Source organism: Rhineura floridana, chromosome 2 (assembly GCF_030035675.1).
Source record: "Rhineura floridana isolate rRhiFlo1 chromosome 2, rRhiFlo1.hap2, whole genome shotgun sequence".
Lineage (NCBI taxonomy): Eukaryota > Metazoa > Chordata > Lepidosauria > Squamata > Rhineuridae > Rhineura > Rhineura floridana.
In genome coordinates this window covers 225,482,272-225,509,635 of record NC_084481.1, presented here as the reverse complement: position 1 = coordinate 225,509,635, position 27,364 = coordinate 225,482,272, and the positions used below count along the sequence as shown (strand labels likewise).

Genomic DNA, 27,364 nt, shown 5'->3' with positions numbered 1-27,364 from the left:
AGTCGGTGAGTGGCTGGATGGGAAGGAATAAGCTGAAGCTGAACCCTGACAAAACCGAGGTACTGTTTGTGGGAGACAAGGGAAGGCTGGGGGATGTGGACCTGGTGCTCAATGGAGTACGATTGCCCCTGAAAGACCAGGTCCGCAGCCTGGGGGTCATTCTTGACTCCCAGCTGTCCATGGAGGCTCAAGTCTCAGCTGTGAGCCGGGCGGTGCTGTATCAACTCCATCTGATACGGAGGCTGTGCCCCTACCTTCCCAACCATCTGCTCCCACCGGTAGTACATGCCCTGGTCACCTCTCGCCTAGACTACTGTAATGCGCTCTATGTGGGGTTACCCTTGAAAACGGTCCGGAAGCTGCAACTGGTACAGAATGCGGCGGCTCGTCTGATTAAAGGCAGCCGCTGGCAAGATCACATCACTCCAGTGCTGAAGGAGTTGCACTGGCTACCGGTTGTTTACCGGGCCCAATTCAAGGTGTTGGTTTTGACCTTTAAAACCCTATACGGTTTTAGCCCAGTCTATCTGAAGGAGTACCTCCAGCATCGTCAGGGATGCCGCTCAACAAGATCAGCCTCAGAAGACCTTCTCTCGATCCCACCGGTTAAAACAGCTAGACTGGTGAGGACTAGAGAGAGGGCTTTTTCAATAGTGGCCCCCACCCTGTGGAACTCTCTCCCAAATGATCTCCGCCATGCCCCTTCTATGATGAGCTTCCGCCGGGCCTTGAAGACCTGGATCTTCGGGCAGGCTTTTGGGGTGGGTTAGGTTTTTACTGTTATGGTTTTAAATTTTAATGTTTTAATGTATTGTTTTTTATCTTGTACGTCACCCAGAGTGGCTGGACAACCAGCCAGATGGGCAACTAATAAATTTAATAAATTTAATAAATAAATAATAAATAAATCTTAAAAACCATTTTTAAAAATCAACTTTAAAAACATTTAAAAAGCAATTTCAGCATAGACACAGACTGGGATATGGCCTCTACTTAAAAGACTTGTTGAAAGAAGTTGTTGAAAAAAGAAAGTCTTCAATAGGCACTGAAAAGATAACAGAGATGGCGCCTGCCTAATATTTAAGGGGAGGGAATTCCACAGGGTAGGTGCCGCCACACTAAAGGTCTGTTTCCTATGTTGTGCAGAACGGACCTCCTGATAAGATGGTATCTGCAGGAGGCCCTCACCTGCAGAGCGCATGATCAACTGGGTATATAAGGGGGAAGACAATCTTTCAGGTATCCCGGTCCTAAACTGTGTAGGGCTTTGTAAACCAAAACCAGAACCTTGACCTTGGCACGGTAGCTAATGGGCAGAGCTTGGAAAAGTTACTTTTTTGAACTATAACTCCCATCAGCCCAATCCAGTGGCCATGCTGGTGGGGCTGATGGGAGTTGTAGTTCAAAAAAGTAACTTTTCCAAGCTCTGCTAATGGGTAGCCAATGCAATTCTTTCAGCAGCGGGGTGACATGTTGGTGAAACTGTGCCCCAATGAGCAGTCATGCTGCCACATTTTGCACCAATTGCTGCTTCCAGACCAACTTCAAGGACAGCCCCACACAGAACATATTACAGTAATTCAGCCTGGAGGTTACCAGTGCATGGACAACAGTGGTCAGGCTATCCCAGTCCAGAAATGGCCACAGGCACTTCTAGCCACTGAGGTCACCTGGGCCTCTAGAGACAAAGATGGATCCAGGAACACGCCCAAACTATTGACCTGCTCTTTCAGAGGGAGTATGACTCCATCCAAAACAGGCAACTGGCCAATTATCCAAACTCAGGAACCACCAACCCACAGCACCTCCGTCTTGCTAAGATTCAGACTCAGTTCATTGGCCCTCATCCAGCCCACCACCGAGTCCAGGGTTTGCACGGCCTCTCCCGATTCAGATGTTACGGAGAAACACAGCTGGGTATGATCAGCATACTGCTGACACCTCGCCTCAAATCTCCTGATGTCCACTCCCAAGGGCTCCATATAGATGTTATTTCGGAAAGTGTGAATTTCATAAATTTGGCTTTAAATGTGAACTGTATTGAATTTCTCCCCCATCCCTAACTGGCAGCAGTGTTTCAGGCAGGGAATCTCTCCCAGCTCTTCCTGGAGACGTCAGGGATTTAACATGGGACCTTCTGGACGCAAAGCATGTGCTGTTCACCAAAGTCTTAGTTAGGTAGCTGAAAAAGAGTAGCTCCCTATGTGTCTAATTTCATTGAAGTGGGCAGCCCAGAACACAGTGAGTGTAAAAGTTGAGGATGTCACTAATGAAGGGGGATGAATAAAACATATCCTTTTAGATGTACATTTGGGTTCCCAGGAGAAAAGATGTTGTGGTTTGTGGCTGCTTCCGCACCATTGCCATGCTGGATAGCTGCAAGCCATTGCGAGCACATGCTGTGGTCACTAATTGCAGAGTCCAGGAAAATGGTTATGTAAAAGCATTAGCGGGGAAGGAAGCTGTCAGGTTTGGCTGACCTCAAGAAAACAAATGGCACTTGCCTCTACAACCTAAACCCATGCAGCTGGAAGGAGCCAGCAATCCTGCCCACAAAAACTAGCTCTTGAACTCTGTCACTTTGTTGCAGCTCAGTGTGACCCATAGTGTAACCAGGAGGTGACATTCAAGGTGGGAGCTGTGTAGAGAAAAGCAGGCTCAGTTGTCCTTCACAGAAATGTCAGTCATTAAGCAGGGGGCAAATGTAGCCCACATTGCAACAGCATTCCTGAGAACACATCAGTTTCATTCCAAACACAGAGATGAGTGGTTGGCATTCACTCTTACGTGCAAAGAGTATAGGGCCACACTTGGGCACTCAGTTGCAGTGGGAGGAAATCCTGAGCTAGGTGGTCTAGTCTTTGGAGGGCACCCTGGTAGGGGAGAAGGTGCAATATGTCTCTGTGCATAGGCATACATTGGATTCCCTCCACCGGGGGTTATTGTACCACACAGACCCTCTCTCTAGCCCAGCCACAATGATTATAGAGTGGCCAGATGTCCTATTTTACAGAGGACATCCCTGCATTTGAAGGTATCATCTATTCCAGCCTTTCCCAACGTTTGGTCCCCAGATGTTGTTGGACTACAATTCCCATCATTCCTCACCATTGGCCATGCTGGCTGGGGCTGATGGGACTTGTCGTCCAGCAACATCTGGGGACTCAAAGGCTGGAAAAGGCTGCTCTGTTTGAAGATCTGCCTGGACCAGGTCTGGTTGAAAAGATGAAGAGCTCTGTGAAGGGAATGCAGGAAGGGCCCCAAAGTTGTCCCACTACAAAAGCTACCTAGACAACAGCCTGAACAGGTGCACAGGTCACCTGGTCATGGTCTTTTCTGCTGTGATGAAATTATTGTACAGTATTGCATTATTTAGTTACCTGTATTTGTTTCTAAAGTTTTATTGATCGTCTTTGTTTGTAACGATGAGGGTTTCATGCATATTTTTTAAAATTGATTTGTGGATTTTAACTGTTCCAATTTTATTTGTACACCACTTGGAGAGCTCTTTGATCAAGTAGTTTATCAATCTTCAGAATAAAATAGGTAAATATTTAAATTATAGCAATTCTTTCTAAGTCTGCATCTACACATATACATTATGCAACAGTGTCTTCCTTTTTTCTTTTTTCTTTTTTTTTTTATACATTTTGTAATGTATAAGAGGCCATCCTCGGTGATAGGCATTTTGCAAACCTATAGTGCTAGATGTCAACATACAATCCCTCCGTTGGACAACCTGCCTGAAATCTTATGGGGATCCCTGCAATGTGGGCAGGTGGCAAACTGTATATGCCCAGAGGCACCTTCATGAGCACCTGACAATACATGCAGAAATAAGTAGCCTCAGCCAATGCATGTCATTCTAGAGACCAGCTACAGTTTCAGGAAGAGATTCCAAAGCTGGACACCGTCACTCAGTGGAAGAACACGTGCTCTGCATGCAGAAGGTTCCAGGGTCAATCCCTGTCATCTCCAGTTAAGAGGATTTCATAGGAAGTGATGGGAAAGTGTACCTGCCTGAGATCCTGACACTATACTACACAGATTGAACTATCGCATCCACATGCCACCCCAAAAGCAATGCTTTTCTAAGACGGCATTCAGCTGAGAACTAAGAATCAAACAAAGGAGGGCCGCAGCTGGCCCAAGGAAAGAAAAACATTTCGCCTCCAACCTGCTCTCTATACTATATTTGCACTAGATTATCATTATGCTGTCTCCCCGAGGTTCTAAACAAACCTGCTTCCAAGATTTTTAAAAGCCTGTCCAGGGTTTGTGTGGCCTCAACAATTTTTCTTTTAGGGATGTGTGTGTGTGTACGTGTGTGCATGCATGCAAGTGTGCACGCCCTGAGGGCTTTTCTCAGAGCACTGAGGAGGGAGACAGAAGCAATGGGATAGCTTCCCCCGACACTTCATGGTTGTTGGCTTTTGCAGGGCACTTGGCCAGAGAAACCAGGGGGTAGAGAAGGATGTATGTGGGGGGGAGATTCACTCGAGTGGAGAGAGACAGATCTGTAGGGTGGAGGGAAGAAAGACACTCCTGGGTAAAAAGAGAGAGGAAATATGTATTGTTGTGAGTTTGGGGGTTGGAATGGATAATTCCTATGAGTCCCCATCAAGCTTCCAATTTGGAATCCTGATGAGTTTCTTTTGTTAAGCTAATAGAGTGGCCAGGTTTGTTAATGGGTCTATCTGGTGCCCAGCAACTGGTGAATGGGCCAAGAAGACCCTTTTGACATTGAAACTCTTCAGGAGAGCCTTCCCCCCCCTCCTGGCGGCTAGGAGAGGTTTGTGTTTTTAGTGTGTGTAGAGTTGTGTTGGAGAAAGGCTGGGGACTGGAGGCAGGCAGAGAGGCTGTCTCTGCACCATGGCTTTAGGATGCCTCCTGTAACACTGATGGGAAAGCTGGATATTGGACTGCTGATGCCTTGAACCCCTCCATCCTAAGCTCAGGTTGGAATGTGTGTAAATAAACAAACCATATTTCATAAAGACACCACAGACTCCACTGACCTTCTTCCCAAGGAAACCAAGCCCAGGAGGAATGCAGGGACCCCTGAAATCTCACCGCTTGGAGATTGGGGAGGCGCGCAACAGTATGATCGGGGCGGGGGAGGGAGAGAGGCAGAAGGTATGGGTGTGTGGCTGTGAATATGGTGTGTGTTAAGAGAGATGTGTGTGGTCTGTTTGCGTGTGGAGAGTGCATGTGTGTGCTGTGTAGTGAACACAGGAAGCTGCCTTATATTGAGTCAGACCATCAGTCCATCTAGGTCAATATTGTCTACAAGGACTGGCAGCAGATTTCCAGGGTTTCAGGCAGGGTTCTCTCCCAGCCTGACTTGGAGATGCCAGGGATTGAACCTTTGACCTTCTGCATCTAGAGCAGATGCTTTGCCTGAGCTATGACCCTTCCTTGTGCAAGAAAGAATGTGGAGCAGAACCAATCCAGGCAGCACTAGCGTGGGCAGTTGGCAAGCCCAAGATTACATCCCTAATATTACAGCTGCCACAGCAAAAAATGCCAACTGTTGCTGTGCTCTGAGGAACTCAACCTTAAATTTAAAAAAACCAACGTGAAAAGGCACATTTTCATATGGCTGTTTTGCTGAGCTGGCTTTCACTAAAACACTGGCTTGCAAACGGATTGCGAGAAGATTGGACAGGAGAGACACTCCATTCAGTTGCAGAAGGCAGAACCGTCTGGGAAAATATGCCAGTATTTCAGATTAGCTGATATTTTTATGAAGTCATTTATCTGGTCGATTGAACTTATGACAGAGTAATCAGAATAAATTTACAGAGAGAAAACTTCCTTCTACATAGCATGTCTAAATATAGTGCACAGAGCATAAATCATTCCGTCTAATACCGAACTCGTATGGCCCCGTGCTGATAAGACTGGACACACAAGAGTGCCACAAAGACCCACCCAGGGAGGGGAGGTTGCTGCAGAATTGAAGGAACCTCAGTAAATCAGAAGTACATTTCTCTTGGGAGGTGGGGAGATCTTCCAAAGGGGGTCAATGCATACTTGCCTCCATAGGTGGAGGCAGTGTGCTTCCAAATGTCAGTTTCTAGAAACTGCAGTAGGGGAGAGTGCTATTGAGCTCAGTCCAGCTTGTGGGTTTGCCATGGCCACATTCACACCATTTATTTATTTATTTATTATTTGTTATATTTATACCCTGCCTTTCTTTCACCATGGAACCCAAGTCGGCATACACGTGGTTCCCAGGTGGTCTCCCATCCAGATACTGACCAGACCCAGACCTGCTTAGCTTCAGCAAGATGGTGGCCTCATGTGCCTTCAGACCATAGCCTGGGACCCATTTATTTCATTATTTATAGTCATAGCTTTCCCCAAGGAATTCTGGGAAGTGTAGTTCTTTAAGGTTGCTGAGAGTTTTTAGGAGACCCCTGTTCTCCTCACAGAGCTACAATTCTCTGAGTGGTTTAACAAACAATCCCTCTTCCCAGAGAAAGAACTGCAGGTATGAAGGAAACAGGGGTCTCCTAACAACTCTCAGCATCCTTCACAAACTACACTTCCCAGGATTCTTTGGGGGAAACCATGGCTGTTTAAAATGGAATAATAGTGGAACACATGTGCAATGTGAATGGCCCATGGGCAACTGGTTGGCCACTGTGAGAAAAGGTTGCTAGACTAGATGAGCCATTGGCCTGATCTATCAGGCTCTTCTTAAATCCAACCCAAAGGATAGTTGCTTTACAGAACTACCGGTCAGTTGCCAATACCCCATTTTGGGGGAAAGGTATTCGAGAGGGTGGTGGCAGAGGTCCCTGGATGACACCAGTTACCTGGATCCACTCCAGTCTGGGTTTAGGCCTGGTTTCAGGACTGAATCAGCCCTGGTCACCATGATGGATGGCCTGTATCAGGAGAGGGGCTGGGAAAGTGCAATCCTGTTACTGTTAGTTGACCTCTCAGCAGCTTTTGATACCATTGACCATGACATCCTCCTAGATCTGCTGTGTGGGATGGGTGTCAGAGGCACTGTACTGCATTGGATCCATTCCTACCTGTGTGGTTGAGTCCATAGAGTAGCACTGGGAGAGTGTTCTTCAACTCCCTGGCACCTGTGCTTCGGGGTTCTGCAGGCCAATATACTAGCTCCAGTGCTATTTCACATCAATACAAAGCCACTGGGAGTGGTCATTAGGAATTTTAGAGAATGGTGCCATCAGGATGTTGATGACATGCGGCTCTACTTCTCTATAGCATTGGAAACAGGAAAGGCTGTGCAAGTTCTGGACCAGTGCCTTAATGCAGTAGTGTTATTAATAAGAAATATACAGACGGGAGTTGTAGTTCAAAAAAGTAACTTTTCCAAGCTCTGGAAATATATATATCACATTCAAACTGTGCTTCTCTTGCTGTTTCTCGGGCTTTAGCATCGAGGCGGCCAACTTTGCTGATGACACCCAATTAATAAAGGTGGTTAAAAACAAAAAGGGATTGCGGGGGAACTCCAGAAGGATCTCTCCAAACTGGGGGAATGGGAATTAAAATAGCAAATGCAGCACAATGATGCCCATTGGGGGGGGGGGACCCTGACTTCATATACAGTGATGCAGTCAGAGCTGTCCATGGCCAAACGGGTATTATGATTACTACTATGAAATTTATTAACTGCCCTTCACCAGAAGGTCCCAAGGCTGCTCACAACGTATGACACACAATATTCACAACTGTTTAAAGCAGATGCTGAGATGTAAGGGATGTTGGGGTCGTGGGGGATAGCTTAACAAGAGCATCATTGAAAATAAAACCGGCAAGAAGCATTATGCTTTTGTACAAATCTGTGATGTAGCAGTTAGAATATTGTGCACAGGTCTGGTTGCCGTATCTCAATAATGATATTGCAGAGCTGGAAAAAAGATCAGAGAGAGGCAAGCAAAATGATCAGGGGACTGGAGCAATACCCCTGAGCAAACAGAATGGTACTTTGGAGGCTTTTTAGTTTAGACAAAAGAGGCAAGTAAAGGGGGGCATGATAAAGGTGTGTAAAATTATACTTTGTGAGGGAAAAGCGGATAGGGAGATTTTCTCTCTCTCCTTGTCTCATAACAGTAAACCCCAGGGCCTTGCAATGGTGGGAGATTTAGTGCAGACAACAGGAAGTGCTTCTTCCCACTACACAACATAGTTGAACTATGGAATTTGCTACAAGATGTAGTGATAGCCATCAGCTTAAAAAGAAGATTAGATAAATTCGTGGAGGAGAAGGCTATCAATGGCTGCATTCACACCATACATTTAAAGCCTCCCCCCCCCAAAGAATCCTTAGTTTGTTGAAGGTGCTGGGGATTGTAGCTCTGTGAGGCATAAACTGCAGTACCTAGGATATGGGGTGGGGGGAGGTGGTTTAAATGTGCGGTGTGTATGCAGCCAATAGATATTAGTCCATTAGCTTCTGGGCCAAGCTCAAGCTTCTCGTTTTTGGTGTACAAAGTCCTTTGGAACTTAGGACCAGAGTACCTGAAAGATCATCTTACCCCTTATATACCCAGTCGATCACTGTGCTCTGCCAGTGAGGGCCTCCTGCGGGCACCATCTTATCAGGAGGTCCATTCTGCACAACATAGGAAACAGACCTTTAGCATATGGCACCTACCCTTTGGAATTCCCTCCCTTTAAATATTAGACAGGCACCACTTGTTACCTTTTTGGAGCCTACTGAAGACCCTCCTCTTTCAACAAGCCTTTTAAGGAGAGACTTTATTCCAGTCTGCATCTGATTTGGAATTGCTTTTTAAGATGTTTTTAAACTTTTTTTAAAAGATGTTTTAAAGATTTTTTAAGATGTTTGGTTTTGAGATGTTTTAAGATGTTTTTGGTGTTTTGTTCTTTGTTTTCCATCCTGGAAGGAACGGTGGAATAGATTATTGTTGTTGTTGTTGTTGTTGTTGTTGTTGTTATAGTCAGGATGGCTATAGGCTACCTCCCAGATCAGAGACACCATGCTAGGGGGCAACAGGAGAGGGCTATTACCTTCATGTCTTGCTTGTGTAGTTGGCCTCTGTAGGAAATGCAGTGCTAGACTAGGTTGGCCCTTGATCTGATCCTGTAGGGCTCTTTGGAGTGGGGGGCATATTGTTAATCAGGATAGAAAGTGAGTGCATGGATAACTGGCTTGTCATCACTTAATTCACTGCAAAGTAGATTCATACACTCAGATTAAACAAATGACTTCTAAGTGGCATTAGTGGGAACATGCCATTGTTCTGTTTTCCACATTCTCCAATCCTTAATCATTTTTCTCTTTCATTATGATGGTGTTGTGGAAAACATTCATTTATGCTCCCCTCCTTCCACAGCCTTGACTATCTCTCTCCACAGTCTGTTTCCCTTGTTATCTCTGTTGGCAAGAGGTGAACATACACACGCGCCTTACTTTTAAGTGGACTTTGTAAGAACGGCCAAAGGACAGCCTGGCAGAATTGAATGTCCCTATTTATCCAAAGCTCGTGCAAAGGCACATGATGTTTTATTCTAGAATCAATGGAAACTGAGTACTTGTTTGTCCTCTGTAGTCCACACACAATCTAGATCTATTGCATATTTTGTTGAAAAGCGCTTCTTGACAAACTGGTTTCATTGATGCCAAAAATAAAAGCGCATTGCAGATTGATTCTGTGTTCCCCCACACACACACAGTGTGTCCATTCGAAAACAGGTACCAGCAAGGGGGGGGTTATCCATACCTGCCCAATTATGTTGGGATGGGCATATACCAAGATCACAGTCACCACTTCCTTCTTCAGTCCCCTTGGGCATGTACAGGGAGGAAAGGGCATAGATAATGGAAGGTTTTCAAAAGTGTATCAAGTCACCACACCCACCCTTGTGGACAGCAGGATGCAGAACCAATTTAAATTTAAAGCAGCATGTTGAGGATGAGCAGGAACAATTCTGGATTGAGAAAACACACAGCCAAAGTCAATGGTCTGCAATGGTCTAAAACAAAATTTATGTAACTTTAAAGTTGACAATGAGGACATTGAACTTGTCAAGGATTAACAATACCTTGGCACAGTCATTAACCAAAATGGAGATGATAGTCAAGAAATTACAAGAAGGCTAGGACTGGGGAGGGCCGCTATGAGAGAACTAGAAAAGGTCCCCAAATGCAAAGGTGTATCACTGAACACTAAAGTCAGGATCATTCAGACCACGGTATTCCTGATCTCTATGTATGGATGTGAAAGTTGGACAGTGAAAAAAGTGATAAGAGAAAGATCAACTCATTTGAAATGTGGTGGAGGACAGCTTTGCGGATACCATGGACTGCGAAAAAGTCAAATAATTGGGTGTTAGAACAAATTAAACCAGAACTGTCACTAGAAGCTAAAATGATGAAACTGAGGTTATCATCTTTGGACACATCATAAGAAGACATGATTCACTTGAAAATACAATAATGCTGGGAAAAACAGAAGGGAGTAGAAAAACAGGAAGGCCAAATAACAGATGGGTTGATTCCATAAGGGAGCCACAGATCTGAACTTACAAGCTCTGAAGAGGGTGGTTTATAACATGCTATTGGAGGTCGCTGATTCATAGGATCACCATAAGTCAAAATCGACTTGAAGGCACATAACAACAACAACTAAAACAAGGGTGGGGGAACTTTTTCAGACAGAGGGCCACATCCCTTTTTAGACAGCCTTCTGGGGGCCACAAGCCAGTGATGGGCAGGGCCAGAGGCAAAAGCAGGCGAAGCATTTGGTATAAATTTGACATTTGTACAATTGGTGAGTTTCTACACACAGTCCTCTCTATTCTCCAGCCAGCCAAACAAGAAGCATGATCAGCATTAGAGGACACATTCCAGCCTGGCAAAGACTCTCAGCGGGAGGAGAGGAGAAGCAGTGGAGGGTATGGCCTGGGGAGAGTTCCAAGGGGAAAGGAAGGAGAGGCCTAGAGAACCTCATTCAGTCCTAGGGCTTGAGGTTCCCCATTGCTCCCCTTGGTCCACCAAGGAAGATCTCTTGCTTCGCATAATGGTCAGTTTGCAAGGAGATGAGGCATGGTCCAGACAAGAGATGAAGGATGCCCATGTCTCCTTCTTTACAGATGACAAACCTCTTTTTTCAAGGGCTGTTAGAGGCCAACCCTCCTTTGAAACAGACTTTTATCTGAAGGGGTGCCTAGTTCATATCTGATTTAAAGATGAAGAACTCTAAGAAAGGGGACCTTGAAGTTTGCCATCAACAATTAGCAGCACCTGGACAGCAGAATGAGCAAGCACACATGTCACCTGGGCCACATTCACACCATACATTTATTCCACTGTTAATCCACTGTAAACAGTTATAGCTTCCCACAAAGACTGCTGAGAAATATAGTTTGTTCAAGGTGCTGAGAGTTGTTAGGAGACCACTATTCTCACAGAGCGACAATTCCCCAAGTGGTTTAACAGACAGTCCTTCTTCCCAGAGAAGTGTGGGGATTGTAGCTTTATGAAGGGAATAGGGGTATTTTTTCTCATCACTGTTTGCAAATGACACTTCCAAGGATTCTTTTGGGGAAGCCATGACTGTTTACAATGGAATAATCGTGAAATAAATGTATGGTGTTAATGTGGTCCTGGTCATATTCTTCCCCATCATGACAAGATGTTGTTGTTGTTATGGGCCTCCAAGTCAACTACAACTTATGGCGACCCTATGAATCAGTGACCTCCAAGAACATCTGTCATGAACCACCCTGTTCAGATCTTGTAAGTTCAGGTCTGTGGCTTCCTTTATGGAATCAACCCATCTCTTGTTTGGCCTTCCTCTTTTTCAACTCCCTTCTGTTTTTCCCAGCATTATTATCTTTTCTAATGAATCAGGTCTTCTCATTATGTGTCCAACATATGATAACCTCAGCTTCATCATTTTAGCTTCTAATAATAGTTCTAGTTTCATCTAGTGACAGTTCTGGTTTAATTCCAACACCCAATTATTTGCCTTTTTCATGGTCCATGGTATCTGCATAACTCTTCTCCAACACCACATTTCAAATGAGTTGATTTTTCTCTTATCCGCTTTTTTCACTATCCAACTTTCACATCCACACATAGAGATTGGGAATACCATGGTCTGAATGATCCTGACTGTAGTGTTCAGTGATACATCTTTACATTTGAGGACCTTTTCTAGTTCTCTCACAGCTGCCCTCCCCAGTCCTAGCCTCCTTCTGATTTCTTGACTATTGTCTCCATTTTGGTTAATGACAGTGCCAAGTTATTGTTGAAATTATAACAATTTCCAATAGGGTAGCCACGTCAGTCTGTATTAAGTCTGGTGGTACCTTAAAGACTAACATAAATTATAGTAATTGAGCTATATCCAACATTAGTCAATTTCAGAGCAGAGCGTTGAAATCAGTGGTGGTAAGTTATTTACATCCATTAACCTTCCTCTTTCAACAAGACTTTGAAGTTGAGACCTTATCCCAGTCTGTGTCTGTGTTGGAATTGCTTTTTAATATGTTTTTAAACCTTCTTTTTTCATATAAAAAAAGATGTTTTTAACCATTTTTTAAAAAAAGATGTTTTGAAAGCTTTTTTAAAAAGACGTTTTTAAAGACGTTTTGTTTTAATGTATTTTAAAATCTGTTTTTATGAAGTTGTGAAGTGTTTTCAGTGTTTTTGTTTGCCACCCTGGGCTCCTGCTGGGAGGAAGGGCAGGATACAAATCAAATAATAAATATATAAATAATTTGAATGGGACTACTCTGTGGATGCCAAGCTCAAAAAAAAACCAAAAAAAACCTCAGAAGCCAGACTCACAGTGACTTGGTGCAGGGTTTTTTTAGTGTGGCTTCCCCTGTTCTTCATTCCTGTTGAGATATGATAGGCACCACAGAATGATAGAATCATAGAATAGTAGAGTTGGAAGGGGCCTGTAAGGCCATCAAGTCCAACCCCCTGCTCAATGCAGGAATCCAAATCAAAGCATTCCCGACAGATGGCTGTCCAGCTGCCTCTTGAATGCCTTCAGTGCCGGAGAGCCCACTGCCTCTCTAGGTAATTGGTTCCATTGCCGTATGGCTCTAACAGTTAGGAAGTTTTTCCTGATGTCCAGTTGAAAATCTACCCTCTATCTTCACTTTCCAGAAACAACGGAAATACTTTTTTTTTCCCCTGAGGAGCCTTCCCAGCTGGATAAATGGTCCCTGCCAAGATGGGTGTCGACTTGGTTTTTATTTTTGTCTTCTGTTTTCTGTGTTTTAAATCTGGGGGTTTTTTGCATTTTGTGCATCGCCTTGAGATGTGTGTGGCAGGCATTTAATTTCTGTTATTTTCCAAAGCTCAGAGCTTATCAGCACATATGTGGAGTTAGGAATTTTTGCCCCAGTGTGCATCACTTTGTTTTCATTAAACCACATTTGCCAGTCCTACTTTTACGCAGTCTGAAAATAAACGGCTTCAAGGTGTAAGTGTTAGGTGTGCAAGGTGAACCATAGTATAATGGAGCAGTAAATGAGGGCGGGGCAGCTCTGAGACTTTTTTCCAAGCAAGAGCAATGATGTCATCTGCCAGGGTAAGTGACAGATTAACCTAGAGGAAGTCAGAGAATGAGGGGAATTATCAAGCAAAGGCTAGATACTTCTTTCCTTTGATGGGGTTCCTGCTTCATATTAGCAGTTTAAATGACAACACTTCTTCATAAGATTATTTGCATTTCTAATTAAAACCTAAAAGTTACATTTGAGCTAGTTCTTAAAATATCTTTTGTTGAAGCTCAGTGTGTTACGAGTTGGACCTACACAGTCAGAAGCAAGCACTATTTTTATTTATTTATTTAGACAATTTATATAGTGCTTAACTACAGTCAGTTCTAGGCAGTGTACAAGGAATACAATACAGAGGAAATAAAGACATTGGTTAAAACTGTAAAATCAGACTTCAGTTAAAATGCCTGCTGGAATAAAAAAAAGTCTTCAGCAAGCACCTGAATTTCAGCAAGAAGGGGGCCTGTCTGATCTCAACTGGAAGGGAAATTCTTAAAATATGGGCCCACGATGCTGAACTCATAGCTCCTGGTGGATATGAGTTGTGTATCCAAGCTATGGGGGAACACTAACAGTGACTCCCCTAAAGACCTCTGTGAGCGGACAGGGATATACAGTCTCAGATGGTCCTTGAGCTATCCTGGACCCAGGTTGTTAAGGGGCTTGGAAATTAATACAAAGAACCTTGAATCTGGCCTGCTAGCATATGGACAGCCAGTACAAGCTTTTGAGCACTGGAGTTCTGTGCTGCCAATAGTCTGTCCACATCAACAGTATATCCATGGCATTTTGCACCATCTGGAACCTCCAGAACAGGCCCAAGGATTGCCCTACAAAGAGTGAATTGCAATAACCAAGCCTTGAGTTTACCAATGCACAAACCACCATGGCCAGACTATCCCTGCCCAAGAATGGCCATAATTGGCGTACCAGCCATAGCTGGCAATAAGCACTCCTAGCCACTGAGCTTCTGTCAGCCTTCGCTAACCCCCAGATGCTTTGGGCTACAACTCCCGTTAGCCCCAGGGCCATTCAGCCATGCTGGTTGGGCTGATGGGAGTTGTGATCTAAAACATCCAGTGGGCACCAGATTGAGTAAAGCTGTGCTAGGTACTAGGGTTGCCAGGTTCAGGGCCTGAGACTGATCCTGTATCTTTAGGAGAAGAGAAAGTCAGCCAAGTGCAGGTGTTCTTGCAACACTAGATTGGGAAAAACCACAAGGTGGGATTCTCCCTTCCCCCTGCACAACTTTAAAAGATACGGAAGACCTCTTGGAGGCTGGGCCTGGCAACCAAGAGGTCTTCTGTATCTTTAAAAGTTGTGCAGGGAGAAGGGAGAAGTCCACCTTGTGGTTTTTCCCATTACAAAGTTGGAAGAACCCCTGCACGTGGCTGACTTTCTCTTCTCCTAATGATACAGGATACGTCTCAGGCCCTGAACCTGGCAACCCTACTAGGTACTGCTGGTGGTGGTGGTGTGTTAGCAGAGCTTGGAAAAGTTACTTTTTTGAACTACAACTCCCATCAGCCCCAGCCAGCATGGCCACTGTATCGGGCTGATGGGAGTTGTAGTTCAAAAAAGTAACTTTTCCAAGCTTTGTGTGTTAGGTCAACACAGCCCCCCTCCCTTTCTGTACTCTTTCCATTTCCATAGCACAGCTATGGACTCTCCTTGAACTCCACTGCACTTCAGCATTTACCACTACACCATCAAACATGAAAGAGTGAAGCGAATGCCTTCCCAAATCCTTCAGTTATCCGGTTATTGGGAAATAAATCCTGTTCTAACCCTGCAGGACAAATGAGATCCTGCATTGAATTAATGTTATTATTGGCAAGCTAGCGTAATTCTGCCCTAGAGCCTGTTAATAAACCTGCAGGTGTTCTAAAGCAGAGCTTGGAAAAGTTACTTTTTTGAACTACAGCTCCCATCAGCCCAATCCAGTGGCCATGCTGGCTAGGACTGATGGGAGTTGTAGTTCAAAAAAGTAACTTTTCCAAGCTCTGGGCCAAAGGCCCTCTCGGTGCAGCATCCTGTTCTCCCAGTGGCCAAAGAGATGGCTGTGGGAAGCCCACAAGCAGGACCCCTATCACGGCATCCGTCACCCTATGCCATTATCAACAGTGCAGAATTTAGAGGCATAGCTTAAATTTTAAATAATGAAAATCTTCACGTTTCTAGACCTTGTCGAGGCTGAGATAAGCTTGAAAACCTGCCGGCAGCATCTAATGAAATCTCATAATTGAAGGACAGGCTCAGAAGGGCTTCCAGGGGAAGGAAGCTTCAGAACTCTGCAGGACCATCTCCCCATCCCAGTAGCTAGCGGAAGCTGTGCTGAAGCATTTTAATTTTGCTTAATTTATTTGGATTGGGGGGGCGGCTCGCTCTTCTTGGCCAAGAATATGCCATTATAGTACATACAAGGCACGCTACTGCTTCATAACAGGGCCATATCCATCTCACTTTAAAAGTCTGTCAATATGGCTGAAGGGAGGTGGACGGATTGAAGGCTCAGCAGGTTTCCTCACTAACAAAGCTGTCTGGAGCTTTGCCAGTAGTCAGAAGGCAGCCAGACAGATCACCCCATACAGATCTGAACAGAGAAGCAAGACAGATTAGCTGCCTGACCATCTGCCCTGGGGCTGTTGAGCCCACAGCCCCAGAGGTTTAACACAGCTGTGCCGAGCCTGCAGAGGTTGCAACCTTAAGTGCAGCATGCAACCTTAGAAGAGCCTGCTGAAATAGGCCAGTGACCCATCTGGTCCGGCATCCTGTTCTCAGACTGGCCAGCTAAGTGCCTGCGGGAAGCAAACAAGCAGGACCTGAGGGCAAGAGCACTCTCCCCTCTTGCAATTCCCAGGAACTGGTAGTTAGAGTCATACTGCCTCCAACAGTGGAGGCAGAAGCGTAGCCATCAGAGTTAGTAGGTACTGATAGCCTTCTGGGGAGTCGGCTGATGAGCAGGTGCTGGGTGTCCCGGGGAAGGCTGCCTGGAGGTTGGTGCTGACATAGGAAGGCTGGCTGGCGGGGGAGCCTATGTGTGTGAGAGAGGGCAGCTTTTTGAGCCAGGCCATCAGCAGCTTTGGATCCGATGTCGCCAAACGCCTGTGGATCTGCCAAGGGATCCCATCCTTGGTAGATCTGGTGTACCTACCACCCTGGCCAGCAATAGCCAGCAAAGTTTCCCCAATGCCACTTTGAATTGTTCTGCTAAAGGAAATTTCAGACTCCACCCAGATATAATTAAAATCTAGTGCCACCTAGTGGCTGGACCTTATGATGGCACTATCCACACAACAGTTCCTCCTCCCATCATCATAGTGCATCTATACTGGGGCAATGCTTGCAAATTGACACCAGCTGTTAATAAAACCTCAGAGAGAACTGGAATAGCATTATAGCTTGGCAATTAAGGACAAAACTAGTTCTTTGCTTAATATACATAGCATGCAGCTACATATCTTGTCTTTGCTGAAATAATTACATGTCTGGGAGATCCCAGTTCTGACTAGGAAGGCAATGCATGCAGAGAGGAGGCTTCTCTAATCACTCCCCCACTGCAGTTGGAGTGGAGATCTCACACACATAGAGCGAGAAGCCTTAGAGGAGGAAATTGGTGCATATGAGGACTTTTCCCCAAGAAGGCCCATCTCCAGCAGTGGGCCAGGTGGGGCACTGATCAAAGAGCCATGAGCTCAGAGGGGGCCCTCACTAACCCCAGCCCAGCCCTGCCGGCCAATCATCTTATGGATATTGCTGTAACTAAATAAATATTATTTATTTAAATACTTCTCTGGTACAAAAATGTTATGCTTTCATCTCCAAAAAAGGAAGTGTGAAATGTGATTAGAGCGACTGAAGGTTAATTTTAGATGTGTGGGAGTGTGATGAAAAAATGGCACTCATCATTTCAAAAGTTCAGAATGTTGCATTGTTTTGTTTTGACAATAGGGGCTCAGGTCTTGCATATTGGGATTTGTTTTGCTTTAAAGGGGTGGGGTCAAGAGGGAGGACGTGTGTGGTTTGAAAAGGAAAGCAAGGGAGCAAGAGGCCCTCTGACATCCTGTGTCCAATAGCTCCCAGAAACCTGGAGTTGGGCCAGTGAAGACTGGTGGCTCTGATGTCAGTGGGGCAGTGAATCCATTCCAGGTTTTAGTCCAAACTTCCTGAAAGCACCTTGGCCAGCTCCTTGAAAATTCAGAGTAAAACCTGAAGCAAATTCCACTGCCCCACTGACTTGAAGCCATCAGCCGCCACTGGCTATCCCTGTCCCCAAGGTTCCTCTCCATATGGCAGGGCTGATCTCCATTCTGATCATTAGGGAGGGGAGAATATGAGCCTCAAGCAGAACACATTTTTGTAAAGTGTCCTGTTTTCCCCTGTTATCATGGAATTGCCCGTAATTCCCCAAAGCTGAGTATATTTTGCCATGCCAAGGAGACAAAGAAGACCCCCATTGTAATTCTTATTCCATACAACCAAGTATCAAGTGCAATAAATCTTCATAATGTGTACAAGGAGGCCTGTGTTTGTCGTTGGCCCAGATTTGCAACACAGAATGGAGAGGGAGCAAAGGTGTACCTGTAATATCAGGCAGCAGAAATCATCTCCAGAAATTGATTTAAATCCCCAAAGCTCTCACAATGACATTGAAAGCAAAGGCCAGCCCTCTCATTTAACCCTAGCATGAGGATGATTTACTGGAAATTCTTTACTATTATTGATTTCATTCACTATTCCTGCAATATACCCCTCTTTTGTCTCTAGACTAGGGACTCAGGGGGCACGCGGTAGACTTGGGGAAGTGGCAGGGTGGGGTGGGGGGGACATCTGTTGCTGCTACCAAGGGATTCCTTCTTCCTTCTACAGAAGAACTGCAATGTTACCAGCATGAAAGTGATATCATTAACGGTCTGGCATTGTGACTGGAAACAAACGCTGGACCAGATCCTGGTAGGTAATCCACAGCACTAATTCCATGTAGCACATGTACCACACATGCCAGTGGTACATGTTGGAAGTGTGGGGATGCAGCTTCTCCTTGGTGGGCTAAAACAGATAGAGAAGGAAACTCTGAGATTCCTAGACTGTTCCTATCCTATGATCTCCATGCCAACCTCTAATTCACATGCGTTAACTGATATTCTCAGGGTTGCTGATCTCACTTCCTCCTCCTTGCTCTTTCTCGGGGAGAGAAGACCTCTCTCTCCCCCCTCAACACGAGGTCCAGGACTAGGGTTGGCCTTTGCACCTCCAACTAAGCTAGCCAGTTAGAACTAGAATTCTTTCCTATCAAATATGTGTTTTCTTCAATCAAGATGCTTTTCTTATTTGACTGAGTCTAGAGCTTCAGCATGATTAAAACAAGGTTCTGCTGTTGCAGCTAAAGTTTCTCACACCCACATTAATTGTGCTGTTTACCCAACTCTGCAAGGTGAGGGGAAATAGGGGGAAAGGGAGTGTCTGAAAGAAGGGAATCCCCACCTTTTCTCCAAACTAAAAAGCCCCTCATTCTGATGCTCTGTCCAACCGATCTATCAGAGATGCTGCGTGCCTGGGCCTGTTGCCTCTCTGAACCACGTTGCACATTTCTCTTTCCTATATGCCACACATCACATTTGTCATTGTCAAAATATTTTTCCCCGATCTTGACCCGAGCTCTCTCCTCTGTCAAGGCCATGCTGAATTCTCACATTTAATAAAGAGACACGGGAGCAAGACAAGCAATAAAATCTGGACAGGGCAAATCTGAACTATGAAACGACAAGCTTAACAGAGGCCATGGAACCTCAACCAGAATGGCCGTGACCTTGGCTTCAGAGGATGCATAGTTAAAAGGCTATCTTTCTGTATTCCACTTTTAATATGACTGCAGGCTCTAACCAATTTAATTGATAGACAGTGAGTTAATGATTAGGGGCAAATTTTAATCAGCGGGGCTGAACAGAAAGAGCATACGTGTTTGCTGTTTGGTCTAATTGGTTTGACTTCTATTCATTATTATTTCGGGTAATATTTAGGAGACATCTGCGCAATTTCATTTTTAGTTGGCCATATACATTTTAAGAACACAGCTGTACATTTTTTAAAAGTTTATGATTAACCCATTTAAAACTCTTACCAATTACAAGTAGATATCCTGCACTAGAACATGGGAAGCTGCATTATCTCAAGAGAGTAGCGATGTGGGAGGAAACAGATTTGATTCAGTTCATATGTAAGAGCAAACTTACCTAAATTTGCTCTTTTTCAAACAAGATGCAGCCGGAAGCAGAGTCGTCCTTCAAAATTTGCACTTCTCTGAATTTTGCAATGCAGTTCTCAAGCCAATTAATGTGTCCAAAAATGCACATGCTGGTTGTAAAGTGTTCGTATCAATGCATAGATTAGAGAAAGCAACATTAAAGATGCATTATATTAGGCAAAACTGCATGCAAAAATTGTGTGAAGACATTCACACAAAAATGCTGATGAATTTCTATGAGGACTTGTTTTAAAAAGACCACAAACTGATGTGGAAATATGGAGAGCTGAATTTAACAGGCCACAGAAAGACCACAGAAGCCTTTGTTTTGCACCTTGGACTGCACCTTGAAAGTCTGGACTAAAACCCAGAGTGGATTCACTGCCCCACTGACATTGGAGCTTTTAAAGATGTTTTTTAAGCTTTTTTTAAAAAAGATGTTTTTAAAGATCTTTCGTTTTAATATATTTTAACGTCTGTTTTTAAGATGTTTTAGAGTGTTTTTAGTGTTTTTTGTTTGCTGCTCTGGGTTCCTTCTGGGAGGAAGGGTAAGACAGATAGATTAGATAGATGAGAGAGAGAGAGAGAGAGAGAGAGAGTCACTTTCTTGAAGCTGAGACTCCAGGAAGACTCAGCAGAGTCCAGATGCCCAGTTCTGACATAAGATTGGAGTCCATATTACCTTTTTGAAATGAATCCAATTCTTCTGAATTTGTTGCAAATCATACCATGGGCTGTTCGCCCATCTCTAATTTCAGCTCTCCTAAGTCCTATGACAAGGGCTAAGGTAAGCAACTTAATTTCTTGGCCTGTTTCCAGGTAGGATTGCCAAAGTATCCCTTACTTTTCAGGGGCATCAATTGCGTTAAAGGGTTATCCATTATTCCAGAGCACAGCAGTTCCACTGAGCACAACGAATGCCCTTCGTTCCAGGCATCTCCTCTCCAGGGTGACATTCACTTCTGAAAACTTCATTCGCATCCAACATGTTCATGCTTTTGCAGTGCATAAAGAGCAGGCTAAACTAGTGTTTAGAGAATGAGAGACTGTGGTAGAGCAACTTTCCCCATCCTGGGCTCCTCCGGGTGTTATTGAATAACAGCTCCCATCCCCCCCCCCCCAGCCAGCATGCCAAAGGTCAGGGACAATGAGAACTGCAATCCAGCAAAATCTGAATAGCACCAGTTTTGGAAAGGTTGAGAGGGTGGTCTATGGGATGCCCTCAGTGGCTAGGTCTCAGTCCCAGACAAAGGAGGGTTCAAGGTGCAGTGTAGTCTCTACATGCCAAGGTCAAGCACAGGAAATGAGTCTAAGTCCAAAATGTGATCCAGAGACAAGGTCAGGCAACAGTCCAAGGTCAATATTACAGAGTGTTCAGGCAAGGTATGCCACAGCAAGGAGAAGAAACCAAAGACTCATGTTATTTCCAGCAAATGGAAGGCTCAAGAGGGAGACCTTATATACTGTGGCCTCCCAGACCACACCCTACCATAGCTGCTAATAGAAGCATCTTTATTGGGGAGGGCCATAGCTCAGTGGCAGAGCATCTGTCTTGCGTGCAGAAGGTCCCAGATCCAGTCCCTGGCATCATCAGGTAGAGCCGGGAGAAATCTCAGTCTGAAACCCTGCAGAGCCATTTCTGGTCATCGCAGACAGTAGTGTATAGGAGCTGCCTATGCAGTAAAGGAGTTCCAGGGGTTGCTTACTCAAGAGTAAACCATTTACTCGTGAGCTGTGCAATGATTCAGGAAAAACTTCCTGTTAGAGCCATATGACAATGGAACCAACTACCTAGAGAGGTAGTGGGCTTTTCGACACTGGAGGCATTCCAGAGGCAGCTGGACAGCCGCCTGTCAGGAATGCTTTGATTTGGATTCCTGCATTGAGCAGGGGGTTGCCAGGTTCCTGGCCTGAGACTTATCCTGTATCTTTAGGAGAAGAGGGTCAGCCAAGTGCAGGTGTTCTTGCAATGCTGTAATGGGAAAAACCACAAGGTGGAATTCTCCCTTCCCCCTGCACAACTGCCAAGCCCAGCCTCCAAGAGGTCTTCTGTATCTTTAAAAGGTGTGCAGAGGGAAGGGAGAATTCCACCTTGTGGTTTTTCCCATTAAAGTGTTTCAAGAACACCTGCACTTGGCTGACTCTCTTCTCCTAAAGATACAGGATCAGACTCAGGCCATGAACCTGGCAACCCTAGTCCAGAAGCCCCTTCCTGCTCCCCCAGGGTCCTCAACCTGTGGAGTGTTTGCTTCTTGCTCAAAGGGCTCATGTTTGGCACCAGGTTAGAGCTAAGCATGATCGGAGGAAATGAGAAGAGGGGAAGAGTGACTTTTCTTTCAAAAAGGGGGTTTTCTTAGGAATTTTTTATTTATTTTATTACGACATTTATGTCCCACATTCCACTGTGTGTGTGTGTGCTTAAGGAGCGTGTGAGGATTTCGATTCAGTTTGCAATTCAAGCCAAATCTACCAGATTCCCACTTTCAGAGACAACATGAGAACTGAAACACAGCCATCCTTTGAAAGTTGCTCTTATTCAAGTTTTGCAATGCAGTTCACCAACCAAACAGTGTTTACACAAATGCATATGTTAGGGGGAAATGTGCATAAAAATAAATATATGAGGGGAAATAACCTGCAAAACTGCCCTATATGACCAAAAATGGCTTGTAAAAATATGTGCGTTAATCAAAACGGCCTACCCAAATGTGTTTATTAGGAGAAATTTGCACTGAAATGTTGGAGAATTTTTGAGGGTTTTTTTTTTAAAAAAAATTGTTGCAGAAATGCAGACAACTGAATTTAAGATTCAAAAAATGAGAAACAGAGAACCAAAACAGACATCCTCCTTCCATTCCTAGTATGCTTTGATGTTTTCTTAGTCTTTTGAAGTATATTTTCTACTTCAGCAGAACAGCTTGCAATATTCTGAAAGCTGAACTTTTTCTCTCTCTTTTTTGCAGAGGATGGAATTGAACTGTTAAACTGAACATGAACTGTATTAGTTTGTTTTGTAAAGGGACAGACATGAACTGGAAGTAGTTCCTTGTCGGACATGTTAAACTTGAACTAGCACTAGCTCCTTTCAAAAATGAATGTTCCAAGCTCTGGCTGTCTTTGGGTTGTTTCCCAGCACTCCTGTCTCAGATCTTTTTAACTGGAACTGCCAGGAACTGAAACTGTGACTTTGTGCGTGCGCATATTCTGACACTCTGCCAAATTCAGAGAGAACATCAGCCTGGAAGGAGATTTTGTTTCAAACAGGGATTTTTATCCCTTACTCCCTCCCTGCCGAGTTGATTTTGAAAGGAACAGAAAACCTGTAAACATTCATTGGGGCTATCTTCCCTGCTTACGTCCAAGTCTTTCTCCATCAAGCACAATGGAACTGCTCTCATTTTTGGACTGTCAAGGAGCAGGGAGAGATGAGACACATGCTCCAAAAGTCAAGGGATTAAAATAATAAACACTTCCCACATCAGTGGGGCCAGTGTATTCAACTGCTTGCCGGAGTGATGAAGCAGCTCTTAAAGACACAGCACAGGCCACGCTCTGCAAGGATGTAGGAACATAAATCTAACCCTGTCAATCAGCACCATTCTAAGATTTCACAGAGCCAGATTCTGCTCCCACCTTCTTTGTGAGGTTGTCAGAGGGCTGTTGTTCTATTTGTCTTCCTGACTTCGCTGTTTGCCGTTTAAAGAACAGATTTGTTGCACATTGAATTCCTATTACCAGCTTGTCAGCCTCCAGCAGATTAGAGTTAGGAAGAATCATTCCACTAAGGACAGACTGTTCATTAACTGCCTATGACAGAGTTTTGTGCATCTTCATTGGAACCCACTTGCCCTGGCCCTTGACTTCATAAATAGCATAGATCCATTGATGGCAACCAGATTTTCTGGCAGGCCAGTTGGGAGGAAGTGGCCCAATCCCCCAGGTTACTTTATTACATTGCCTGTCCACCTGTTTCCCTATCTTGCTGAGAACTTCCAAAACTGAGGCCCCATCTCCACTATACATTTAAAGCAGTATCATACCACTTTAAACAGTCATGGCTCCCCCCTCAAGGAATCTTAGGAACTGTTGTTTGTGAAGGGTGCAAGGAGCTGTTAGGAGACTCCTCTTCCCCTCACTGAGCTCTAGTTCCCAGGGTGGTTGAACAATCAGTCCCTCTTCCTAGGAAACTCTGGGAATTGTAGCTCTATGAGAGGAGTAAGGGTCACTTAACAACTCTCAGCACCCTTAACAGGCAACAGTTCCCAGGATTCTTTGGGGGAAGCCATGACTGTTTAAAGTGGCAAAATCATGCTTTAAATGTATGATGTAGATCTGGCCTGAGTAGGTGGAACCCACTGGTGCCATGTCATGCTCCGGTAGGTGCCCTCTGGGGGTCAGGGTTCCAAACACTGGGGATATATAAACATCTTAGCAAAACACAGACTCCCAAGGGCAGTGTTGCAGGTGCAGCACAGTCCAGACAAACCAAATTCAAGTGCAAATAATGAATCAAGGTCCGGCAACAGCTAAGATCAATATCACAGGGAGTTCAGACACAGTACAATACAAGGAGCCAGTTATCTAGCCTCAGGACCAAGAAACCAGACAGCTGTGTGGGTTTTCAGCTACCGGAAAGCCCGAGAGGAAGCTCATCCTGGCCTCCTAGACCACACCTTAGCCAGAGCTCTTGGTAGTGACAACATTTCAGGGATTGCTTACTCATGAGGAGACCCCTCACTTATAAGCCTGCTTGTGCATTTCCAAGAGGCATCTGGATGGCCACTGTGAAAACAGGATACTGGACTAGGTAGGTCTTTCATTTGATGCAACAGGGCTGTGCTTATAAGCTTATGAGCATTTCAATAAAAGCCTTCTGTACTGCGGGGTCGGTAACAAGCAAACTGAAATGTAGTTAATTAAAAGACCAAACTTAACTCAAGGAGCAATTCTAAACTGTTGGCAACCCTGATTGATACCCACTGAAGGACTTCATTACTGGGCAGCCTAAACATGTAAGCCAATAATAATTATTAATGATTTTTAAAGAAAAAAATGCACAGCTGAACAGCTGTAAGTCCCACTGATTTTAATGGGAGAGTTAAGCACATGCTTAAATCTCTCCTGATCAAGTGAAATTGATTGTAAATGCTTGATTTTTGCACAGTCCGTGCATAATAATGACAAACCTTGTGAAGTGGGGTGGTGTTAAATGACACATGACATAATAGTCAGACAAAAAAAACCCAAGCACCTGGTGGATCATGCCACAGCTAGACGAACAGAGAAAGTTTAATCTGTCAATTTTTCTTTTTGCATGGAGGGAAAACTGACTGGTTCTCTACCAACGTCAGGCATACGTCCGGATGGGTTTGTTCGCCTGGAAACCTGCTGAGCTGTCAATCAACCTGCCTTCCTCCGCTGTTATTGACGGAGCTTTTAAGTGAGATGGATGCAGCGCAGGATTCGGCCTGGTTACGGTGCAACATTTAAAAGTTTGTGATGCATTGTATTTATTTGCAAACAAAACTCCTGCCTTTATGATGGGCAGTGTGTGTATTTGCAGGTCTGGCACCAGCACTCAGCAAATAGGGCAAATGCCAGGGACCTGCTGCTAAGTTGCCTGAAGAACCATAGCTCATTGGTGATGGAGTACATACTTAACATGGCGAAGATCTCAGGTTCAATGCCCAGGATCTCTATCTAGGCTGGGAACAGGGATGGGGGAAATCCAGTTCACATTTAAAGGTGCATCTGAAAAGCACTTTCTGAAACCACATGAGATGTGAAGCACAGGCCATCTTTCGAAATTTGCACTTAGCCAAATTTTGCGATGTGGTTCTCCAGCCGAACAATGCTTACAAAAATAGCAGGGGAAAGTGTGGCTAAAAATGCATACATTCGTGAAATAGCATTTTAGTGTATTGTACTAGGGGAAATTGCTTGCGAAAATGTGTATATTACTCAAAATTGCATACAGAAATTTGTATGCTAAGAAACGTTAGCACAAAAATGCTTTACAATGATTTGAGATGGCTTTAGATAGTTTTTTATTTATTTGATTTTAAACTGTGCTGTTTTAACATTTTGCCGTTTGCCGCCCTGGGCTCCTTCGGGTGGAAGGGCGAGGTACAAGACTATGCATAAATATATTAATAGATGATACATTTTCATGGTTGTTTTTTTTTAATGCAAACTGCAATGGAAATATGAGAAGCTGAAATTGATGGGGTCAATTCCTGAGCTTAATGGGCTGACCTGGTTTAAGGCTGCTTCCTCTGTTGCTAAGAATAGCAGCTAACCTTTCCCCCTAAATTAAGCTGCAGGAACAAAGAAAAGTGAAGCCAGGCACAGGTTTGTGGGTGAAAGGATTGTGAGCTCAGTTCTGGAACTGATCATAGGCAAGTTCTTTCTGAATTCTGTTTTGCCGCCTCTCTCCCCATCCTGCCCCCCATTGCTTGAGACACTGTTTCGCAGCTGGCTCTGCTTGGTGAATCTTAGGGCTGTAGCAAAAAGAAAAATAACAATGTCGATTTGTAGCCCTGCAACCCCGAAGCCTGTCCAGCTACAGGGTTTTATGTACTGCAAGCCTTTTAAGTTGAGACCTTATCCCAGTCTGCGTCTGTGTTGGAATTGCTTTTTAATATATTTTAAAACTTTTCTTAATATGTTTTAACCTTTTTTTAATTTTTTTTAAGATGTCTTCAAAGCTTTTTTAAAAAATGTTTTTAAAGATGTTTTGTTTTCATGTATTTTAAAGTCTGCTTTTATGATGTTTTAAAGTGTTTTTAGTGCTTTTGTTTGCCGCCCTGGGCTCCTGCTGGGAGGAAGGGCGGGATATAAATCATATAATAAATAAATAAATAAATAAATAATAAATAAATAAATAAATAATAAATCAATAAGGCTCCCTGCAAGTTGCAGTCTGTTGTTGCAATCCCCTGCGGATCTCTGTCGTAAGGGCTGCCCCACCCCGTACTGGGGATACTGGTTTTTCCTCACCACAATGGTGTCTCCAAAGACAGGGCTTTATTTTTTCCAGGAGGCGCAAATGGCAGCCATTTGTTCATATGGAGGAAACCAAAGGTGAACTCAGGGATGTGTTTTTATGGAAACAGTTCAGGATTCTTGATCAAGAGGTTCCGCAAGTTAGCAACGATATATGGCTCTTTATTAAGGGCTAATTAAACTCCTAGCTCTTTCAGATTCCCTCCAGAAGCTCCTAGCTGGGCAGGCCACCCCCCTTTGACCCTCCAACCAAAAACATCTTCCAGAAAGGACCCCACTGGGGTTGACACTAAAGCCACTCGCTGGCGACCTCAGTCACTGGCAATCAAAACTGGGCCTCCTTCCATAGATTGTTCCCTTCATCTGTACAACCCAAACGCGGTTTCTTGGTCACAAGAGAATGTGACAGAAAGTTGGGAACTGGCCTATGTGCTAGCAAAATTCCCATCCTTATGGTAAGGAGGGGAGGGGCTTCCATTTTGCAAAAACTCCAGCAGGGTGGAATGCATCTGTGTGTGCCCTGTGTGCAGCGATGCTATACCCTACACAAAGCTTCTGACAAACCACCCAGGCAGAAGGCAAAAG

The 27,364-nt window shown here is 44.4% G+C and overlaps 1 protein-coding gene across 5 annotated transcripts in view; it reads left to right on the top strand.

Annotated features, from left to right (window-relative positions):
- The window catches only part of RHOJ (ras homolog family member J), an 82,688-nt gene that overhangs the window by 38,809 nt on the left and 16,515 nt on the right, over window positions 1-27,364 (top strand). The window contains exons 1-2 of one of the 5 annotated variants that reach the window (XM_061612393.1): window positions 24,115-24,150; window positions 25,095-25,266. The exons of 1 other annotated variant lie outside the window; for it this stretch is intronic. In XM_061612393.1, the coding sequence (XP_061468377.1) occupies window positions 25,224-25,266 (43 nt within the window). In that variant the 5' untranslated portion in view covers window positions 24,115-24,150; window positions 25,095-25,223. 3 more of the 5 variants (XM_061612389.1, XM_061612390.1, XM_061612391.1) reach the window with 3 other exon arrangements.